Source organism: Hipposideros armiger, unplaced genomic scaffold (genome assembly GCF_001890085.2).
Source record: "Hipposideros armiger isolate ML-2016 unplaced genomic scaffold, ASM189008v1 scaffold_1868, whole genome shotgun sequence".
In the NCBI taxonomy this organism is placed as follows: domain Eukaryota; kingdom Metazoa; phylum Chordata; class Mammalia; order Chiroptera; family Hipposideridae; genus Hipposideros; species Hipposideros armiger.
The window spans coordinates 37931-47830 of NW_017733218.1; the positions used below are offsets into that span (position 1 = coordinate 37931).

At 32.2% G+C, this 9900-nt stretch overlaps 1 protein-coding gene across 1 annotated transcript; it reads left to right on the forward strand.

Moving 5' to 3' along the window:
- Positions 1-2833: 2833 nt before the first annotated feature.
- Positions 2834-6538, forward strand: LOC109378323 (NKG2-A/NKG2-B type II integral membrane protein-like). Its single transcript, XM_019634751.1, has 5 exons — positions 2834-3042; positions 3438-3533; positions 4047-4100; positions 4628-4779; positions 6476-6538. Exons 1-5 carry the CDS (start codon positions 2856-2858, stop codon positions 6536-6538), a joined length of 552 nt encoding a protein of 183 aa, XP_019490296.1. The 5' UTR covers positions 2834-2855.
- The last annotated feature ends 3362 nt before the right edge of the window (positions 6539-9900 follow it).

Genomic DNA, 9900 nt, shown 5'->3' on the forward strand with positions numbered 1-9900 from the left:
GGTACTAGATTATTGGGGGGGTCACTTTGTAAGTTACATAAGTGTCTAACCATTATGTTGTATACCTGAAACTAATATAGTGTTGTTAACTGTAATTGAAAAATAAATAAATAAATAAATAAATAAATAAATATTTTCCTGCCCTTCCCATTTTTTGGTAAGTGAAAAAAATTTTAATTACCTTTGTTTACTCCTACATAGTAAGTCTTGGACTTTTGTCATTTACAACAAATATTTCTATTAAAATACAGTTATGATTGGAACATAAATCAACAAAAAATATAATTAGTTACGTAATGTTTCATTCAATCTCTGCCATAGTGATATAGGTAAATATTGTTTCAAGTTTTATCCTTCACAGAGATATTATTTTTATCAGGGGAAATGTACAGAACTTACATAAGGATAATAAAATGAATGAAGAAATTTTAAGAACTAGGGCAGAGCAATTGAGAAGATAAATTTGGGAATTGATGATTGTTCTGACGGTCACCATAAGTTGAAAATGTAGTAATTCTTCAGAATATTAGTGACAAATGTCATTAAATACCTATATTAATAGAATTATGATTTTATTTTTTTATTATAATAGAAATAACATAATGAGTGTATAAGGAAAAGTTCATAATGCCAGTTTTAGCAGCCCTGCCTAAGACCAGAATTTAAGCATCAAATTTACTCTTAACAAGGCACAAGTCTTCAGTGTTTGTGATTAAGATGGAAGCAAGTTAACAGCATGAGTGGTCAAGACTTTTGTCCCCAGAAATCTTTTAGAATAAGAAAATAATTTCTCAGAGACACTTGCCAATGGGCAAAGTAAATAACACACCACCAACCCAAAGTATCCTATATTCTGGAGGTGTGTGATGAGATAAACCGTCTTCAAAATACCCCAAGTATAAGAATTTCCTGTTCAGACTTTAAGTGACACATTAATGAGAAATCCACTTTTTCCACTCTTGCTGCACTCTGAGCTTTCACTGGGCAGCCTGTGAAGACCACAGATGTTGTTTGTTTACAAGAGTAACCCGGTCTCCCTCTGCAGGATGCTCATCTTTCTGGCCTGAAAAAGGTATGTGTCTCTACTCTCCTGTCTGTACTGGCCCATCTCTTGTGTGGAAGATTACAAATGCTAGATGTGAGGCAAGTGAGGTATAATTAATATGCAATCAAATGAAAAAGAACATTGGTATCTTTATTTAAGTAATTCAGGGTAAAATCAAGAATAAAATCTGAAATATGTTGGAGGATTTCTTAAACTACTCAAATTCTTGCCTGTGGAGAATTACTTAAGTGAATACACACATGCACAACTGGGTTTGAAAACCAAAACAATTTAAAGTGAAATCCCATAAGAATCATGACAAAGAACAGTTATTTTTGAGTTTTTATAATTAATATAGATATAATTATATATTATATTTGATATTTAAGCTAGGCTTTAAAAATACATTCTTAAAATAAATTCTTTGAATTGTGAAGGTTAAACATAATTCTTCATATACTTACTAGATTAAATAAAAGCAATTGGCTTTTAATAAAAATGTATATGAGATAGCTCCAATATAATGTTAATTTAAGTTATAAACAATGAAAATATTTTTTAAAAAATTAAATGAAACATTGCAAGAAAAGATATCACACTGATAAAGAGATGCTTGTGTAATGAATTATGTTACACTCTGACATAAATTAGAAATAACATGTAATATGTTAAAATAATAATTCACATAACTAACATACTATTGAGAGTTTATAAAAGCCTGGTTGAATATTAAGTATTTTATATGTACTATATCTACACATTTTTATTGCCACTTTTCATTAGTAATCTAGGTGGCTAGACACTAAGTAACTATTTAAAAGTCATATATTATAAATCTCGATCCAGATTTAATTACAGAACTCATTGACCACAGAGCCTATTGTGACTGAATTATTAAACTATATGATTTGATTCATTACTTTGCTTACAAAACTAAAGCTACCCTCATTCACTTTGAAAATCATAGGAACTTTTTGAAAGTTTAAAACAGCAGTGTCCTTCTATAAATGATCTGCACATGTATTTATCATTTTATAGTTTTATATCTTTACCATTAAATCAGTACCCATTTATTGTTATATAAGTATTTTAAAAATTATGTTGCTGTTGTTTTGATGTCAATATTTTTTAGATTTTGAATAAGTTTAGTGTGTCTGTAACATTTTTCAACATATGAAATATTTCTTTAAAAATTATAATTTCTCGTAACTTCACAATGATTCAAAATAAAAGATGATTTGACAACAACCCATTCCCTTTACTAAATAAATGTAAGTCACTAAATGAAATTAATTTAGTGCAGGGAATTACTATATCTGCCGACACTACTAATTCCCCATCTGTGAGCACTCAGTCTTTAACCTTATTGTATTTCAAAATAATCATAAATATTGTGTTACTTTTTTCCAATACAGAATTTTAATTTTTAACACAGACATTCTAATGGTGTTAAAAATATTCCTCTGTCATCTGACTTAAATTGAGGATATTATTATTTATGAACTTCTTTATTCCTCACTAATTTATTGCTTTTCATTGCTCCAACCAAATATTTATTGTCAAATATAGAATTCTAAAAATTGTCACCCCAATAAATTTTAATTCAAAAGAATGTATTTAACCATGAGACACTTATTTAAAGCTCTAACGTATCTAAAACGAGACCTTTAGATTCTCGTACTGGGACATGAGCCCACCTCACCTCTACCCCACCCACTTTTACTGCAGGGGGATCTCGTCATTGCATATACCATTCATTCTTAAGTACACTTACCTTAGACACAGTCTCGGACACCACTCAGCTGCAGAGATGAGTAACCAAAGAGTAACCTATGCAGAACTGAATCTGGCTAAGGGCTCCAGGAGACAGCAAATAAAACCTAAGGACACGAAGAGCCCCATTTCAGTAACTGAGCAGGAAATAACCTATGCAGAATTAAATCTTCAAAACACTACACAAGATATTCAAGGGAGTGATAAGAACTACCACTGCAAAGGTAAGATGTTTAACAGATACACAGTGTAATTGTTCTAGGATGTGCAGTTGGGATGCTGGGATGTGGGGAAGCAGTAGGGAATATGTGGAGAGACATTTTTTATTTGTGGGGATCAGAGTTTGAAGTTGGAATACAGTTTTCTAATATGAAATCTGAGGCTAATTTTACTCAGTTGTCGTTATAATGTGTAGTCTTTGACCAACAACTCATGGAGCATTGTATTCCCTGACAATGCAGTGGTGTATATAGTCTGAGAGGAAGATGCAATGGTAGATATGGGCCTGGGATCCAAGGTTATATTTATGATTTCCTGTTCAGGAAGGCTCTCTGTGTGTAAATTGTCTAAACAATTACCCCTTCTCACTTCCTCAGTGTTTCCCTTTCTCTCCCTGTAGATTTTCCATCACCTCCAGAGAAGCTCATTGCTGGGGTCCTGGGACTCATCTGCCTTGTCTTGCTGTCCACTGTGCTAACAATAGCTGTTACTCCCCGTAAGCAAATTTTTGAAAGATTATAAAGGAACTTTTCACTTTAATGATTGATTGCCAATGCCTCTAAACATTTCATAATACTATGGAATAGGCCTCTAATTATAACGCATGCATTTAGACTAAATGTGAAAGTGCTGACTGAATTTGTCAAAGACATAAATATCGGAATGATTATAGAGAGCATTTTGTAAATATATGTACATATATTCATAAAAATTCTTACATCATAACTCAAAGACATGCTTTAGGAGGCTTAAAGACCTTATCAAGAAATACAAACTAATTATTGAGATAGATTAAGTCAAATACTCTGGTGCCATTTGATCCTTTAGGCTTTTGAAATATATTTCCCCAATCTTCATTAATTCATTGTTTTTTCTTTGTAAAATCAATTTTATTTCAGATTATTCTAATCCCAAACATTACACAAAATTTCAAAGTAAGAAACAAAAAGTATTATGATTTATTTCAGTCAATATTAATTTTTTAATAAGAATTACTTTTTTTTTCTAGCTACTGTAACTCCAGAGCAGAACAATTTCCCTTTGACAACAGGGATCCAGGAAGGTACAGAATGATTTTCAAAGCTCTGATATTAGTACAGTTTATAGCTTCTGTAACTCAGGGTAGGCAAAAATAATAATAGGGTTTTGTTTTGGAAAATATAAATTATAATATTAGGCAAAAATGTTCATAAATAACAATTTTAGGAGAATGCTCCTTCTTATGCAACAATATGAAGAAATGTTCATTTTAAATCACCATACCCATTGCTGCTCACTGTTACATTTCCTCCTGCTACTATGAGACAAATAATTTTGCTATTCTAAAAACGTGGTTTTGTTCATTTACTTTCATGATGTGTGGTAGGGTGGATATTTATATTAGTGTGTTTTCTTTATTTGGGCACATACATTAGGGGGTGAGAGGCTGACCCTTGTCTGTGAGTGTGTGTGATTGTGTTTGGTGTTATATGTACCAGACAGTGAGGATGCATAGCAATGTTATGCACATATATGTTTATATTTATGCAAATATGTAAATTTATTTTTATTTTTTTAATTCAAATTGGTTTTGAATAATAATTTCTTCAGCATGTCATTGTGGTCGATGTCCAAAGGAGTGGTTAACATATTCCAACAGTTGTTATTACATTGGCACTGAAAGAAAAGCATGGAATGAGAGTCAGATGGCCTGTGCTTCCGAGAACTCTAACCTGCTTTATATAGATAATGAAGAAGAAATGGTAAGATTTTAAATGTTTTCTATATTTTATTAAAAGATTATTTGGTCTATATTATATTTGTAGTATTCATTCATATTTTTTATTTATTTGTAGTTTATTTTAAAGTCTGTTAATATTCTGTTATTTAACTCTAATATCTTATTTATATTTCATGCCATTAATGCACGTTTAATAATTTCCAGTTCCTACTTCCCATAGACAACCATGGTGTATAAATGCTTTTTGTCTAAAATAAGTTTTGCTATTTATTTTGCTATATAATTTTAAATTATATCAAGGGATCTAAAAATACCATGGATGTGCAAATATTTATAAATTAAAAGGACCCATGTATATACAAATCAGAACATGAAATAGAAGTTCCAAATACTATAATATACTTAAAATTTATATGTTATATACACATTATGTAGAATATATTGTATTTATGTAAGCACAATATTTATAATAGTTTAAATATAAAATTATATTATAATAATTATATGTGTGTATAGCTATAATGTATTGTCTTCTATGTCTCAGAATAAAATTGCAGGGTCATAAATGTATATGTCAAATTTATTAAATTTTACCAGCATTTTTTTTTGTTTATTAGTAAATACACATTTTTACCAAATAGTTCTTTAATTTAAAACTTAGTATATCAGGAATTTGAATGTTATTTTTATCATTATAGGAAAGTATCATGATGACATTAATAGGTATTTTCCTGATTACTCTCAGGGTGAACACATCCTTTGGGCTACTAATCATGACATTCTCCTCTGTGAGAATGACAAGTACCTGTCATGTCTCTGGTCCATTTCTCCTGCATGTTGTCTGTCATTTTCCTTCCTCGCAGTTCTTGTTATTATATATTTTGGTTATGAGCTCATTTTTTTATTTATAAGATACAGCTAGCTCTTTTTTGACCTTGTGACCTACACTTTTATTCTCATAGTGGAGTCTTTGAATGACCAGAATTTATTAATGTTAGCACAGTCTACTTGATCATTTTGGGTGTTAGTGATCATTTTGGATCTACTTCTGGAATCAGTCAAGGCTCATGAAGACAGTCGCCAACATTACTTTCTAAGTTTTATTGTTTTCCTTCATTATCATTATCTTATTGAGGGATCATAATTTATAGTAAAGATTATCCTTTCATAATTATGTATATATGCAATTATAATTCTATATTTGCATATATGCACTAATCTGTTTATATACATAGTATGTATTATATATATCTTATATAGATGATCATGTATATATTATATGTATATACATATACAAACACACAGTCATTTCCTTATGTGTGGAGATATGTTCTAAGACCCCAGTGGATGCCTGAAATCACTGATAGTACTGAACCTTATACACACAATGTTTTTTCTCAGACATAAATACCTGTGATATAGTTTAATTGATAAGTTAGGCTCAGTGAGAGATTAAGAACAGTAACTAATAATAAAATAGAACAATTATTAAAATATACTGTAATAAAAGTCATGTAAATATGATCTGTCTCATTTCTCAAAATATGTTTAACTTACCCACCCAGTTTGACATACAAAAGCAAAAGTAGCACAAATTTCTTTTTCCTTCACAATTTCACGGATGGAACATTATTTCTTACTGTAGGTTTTAGTGATTTCTGCAGATGATTTCTCATCTTTCTTTATTAAATTGAGAATGTTCACCTTTTCACTTACAGGAAGCACTTTACAGCCTCTCTTTGGCGTATTTGATTGCCAGTATCACTAGTCTGGTGCTTTAGGACCATTATTAAGTAAAATAAAGGTGACTTGAACACAAGCCCTGATCCTGTGACCGTGGCTCTGATAACCAAGAGAGCTGCAGGCGACTAACATTAGGGACGGGGGCATGTGCAGCGTAGAGATGCTGGACAAAGGGAGGCTTCATGTCCTGGGCAGGACGCAGTGGGACAGGGAGTTTCATCATGTTACTTAGACGACACACAGCTGAAACTTGAGTTTTTTCATTTTGTAATTTTTTGTTTAATACATTTGGACCCTGGTTGACCGTAGGCATCTGAAACAGCAGGTAACTGAAACCATGGATAAGGGGTGACCACTGTATATAAGACACAGTCTACACAGCCTACAGCAGTTTGAGTAACATGGATAAGCCTTATCTCCCTTTTGTGCCTTTACTGTGTTCATTTATAATTCTCATAAATATTTTATGAATATACATTGAGAATCACATGACAGAATGTTATAATTTCCCTCAATTTATAATTTTGCCTCAACTATGAAACAATTTAGAAAACAGGAGAAGGAAAGTCTATATATCTAATAAGATTTTTACTCTTTGTTTTCTTTTCCTTCCTGATGATCCAAGAGTCCCTCTTTTATCATTTACTTTCTGCTTAGATGTTTCCCTTTAGCTGTTCTATTAGAGCAGGCCTGGTGGTGACACATTTTTTTTTAGTTTTTCGTTATCTGAGAATGTCTTGATTTTTCCGATATTCCTTGTTGGTATTTTCAATGAAATTTTCTATGGTTTTTGGTAGGAATAAAGCAGTTAGCATCTAAAAGTGTTCTATCTTGCCAGCCTGCTCTTTTCGCGGTCCTTTGACTGGGACTTTGGTCTGCGCCCATGGGTGTTTGTGGTTTGCTGGCCTCTCCAGCCTCCAGTCTGGGATAAATGAGGTAAAAAGAAACTCCAGGGAGCTCACTGCTATCTCACTCATCAGGTCCCGAGTTCCCAGTTCTGTCATCTTTCTCTTCTCCTTTTGAATCGTTTTATGTTTGTTTCTTTTATGTGTAATGTCCAGGGATTTTAGCTGTGTTTAGGGGAGAAATATACAACATCCACCTCTATCTTTCCAGAACAAGAAGTCTGATCTGTAACAGTTTTAATTGAATGTTTTTTAAGACTAATGGTTTTGAGAATCTTCTCATATACTTATTTGTCACCTTATATCTTTTTAAATATTTTTATTCTATTCATTGGGGTGACATGGGAGCTTTTAAATCTTCACTGTAATCATTGAATTGTTTATATCTCCTTTTAATTTTGTCAGTTTCTACTTCATGTGTTTGTGAGTTCTTTTGTTAGGTGGTCGTATGTTTAAAATTGTTTTATCTTCTTGTAATGCCATCATTAAGCTTTTGAACTGTTCCTTTTATTTCTAATAATATTTCTTGTTTTAATAGCTTTTTGTCAGATATTAGAATGAACGTTTCAGCTCCCTTATGGTCACACTTTATAGGGTATGTCATTTTTCATCCTTTTACTTTCATTTTTTGTGCCTTTGAATATAAAGTGCATCTATGATACAGAGCATATAGATAGGTCTTACATTTTTACTCAGTATGAAAACTTCTATCTTTAGACTAAAATGTTTATTTTATTCACATTTAATATAATTATTGGTATAGTTGGATTCAGGTCTGCTGTTTTGCTCTTTGTTCTACGTGCATGTCTTTAGGTTTTTTTCTTCCATGTTTCCTGACATATTTTGTCTTAAACGAAATCATTTAAGATAATATTATTTTAGCATTCCATTTTCATTCCTCTGTGGATGGTTTGGTAATTTTTTTAAATTTTCTTAGTAGTTGCTGTAGATATTACAAACATATCCTTAACTCATCACTGTCTACTTCAAGTTCATTCAATAAATTTCAGTAAAATATAGAAACTAAGCACCAACATAGCTTTATTTCCTCTCCTCCCTCTGTTGGGTTCTTACTATTCCTTCTAACAGTGTTGTACTGAGCCAGGCAGCACTGGTTTGTGAATCCTTTGTGACCTGACATTCATGACTTATATAGGATTACTTGAAATGAATTATTCTAGGGATTTTTGCACCACAGAAATAAGCGAATGTCAACAAATCAGGATTTCTTCCCCACCCCCGAACAAGGTGCCCATTTACCAACACAAAGTTGCATCCGTATATAATATAAAACCAACCAAACAGTGTTATAATTAATGCCTTAAGTAATCATTTAAAAAAAAAAGAAATCACAAGAACAGACGATTAACTTTACCCATGGTTACCGTTTCTACTGCTCCGCCTTCCTCCCCGTGGATGTGAGTTACCTCCAGTGTCATTTACTTTTAGCTTGAAGAATGTTTTTGGAGGGCAAGTCAGCTAACAAGGAATTCTCTGTTTTTGTGTATGTGTAAGGTCCTTATTGCAACTCCTTTATTTGAATGACTGTTGTGATGAATTTAGAATTGTTGTTTGACAGGTTTTGTTGTGTTTTTTCCCCCAGTACTTTCAGCTCTTTGAATATGTCTCTCCCTGCTTACTGCTCGTCATTATTTCTTTTAAGGACTCATCTATTAATCACATTATTATTTTCCTATATGTAATGGGTACGGTTTCTTTTTCTTATTACAGGGTTATCAATTTTTTTTATTTGTTTGCTTTCCATTCTACATTTTATATTGTGATAAAAACAATTAAAATAAAATTCCCCATTACCAAGTCCCCTTCGGCTTTTATTTTTACTGGGACCATCTTTATCTCCTCTGCACAAGTATGCATTGGTTTCATTAGCCAAGAATGGAGACAGAGCTAATTTCATCTCATCTGCTGTGCTCTCCCTTTTGCTTTCTCTCCATTATATTTGTGGCTGGCACTGTGTGAACACACAGGAGACTACAAGCTCAGACTAGAAAAAGTGTGGGTTTTCCTCTTTTTAGCCTTGTAAATTCAGCACTTTGAGCTTAAAAAATAGTGGACAATTTATCACCCTCTCCCCGACTGCTAATTAAGTCTGCCCCTGTGGCAACAACACCACTGATTTTTGCAGCCTTCTCCAAATTGTAAAAACTACACTTCTTTTTTACTCACTGAACTGAGGCGGGGGTGGGGGCAACACAGGACTAGTCCTAGGCAAAAATACTACAGATTTGCTCCATTCTTATTGGGATTTCTAGGAGCTTTTCCAATAATAAATATGTTACAAGTTATTACTAGTCTTTGATCAATTGTTGCAGCCTTGAAATTATTTGTGTCAATTTTCCTCTACACATAATCATACTAACACATTTTCCTAATGTGTCCAGTATGTCAGTATATAATGTAAATTGAGAGACTGTATAGACTAGAAAGAATTGACTTTATATTACATTAAAAATTCATATTAGTGTAAAAGCTTT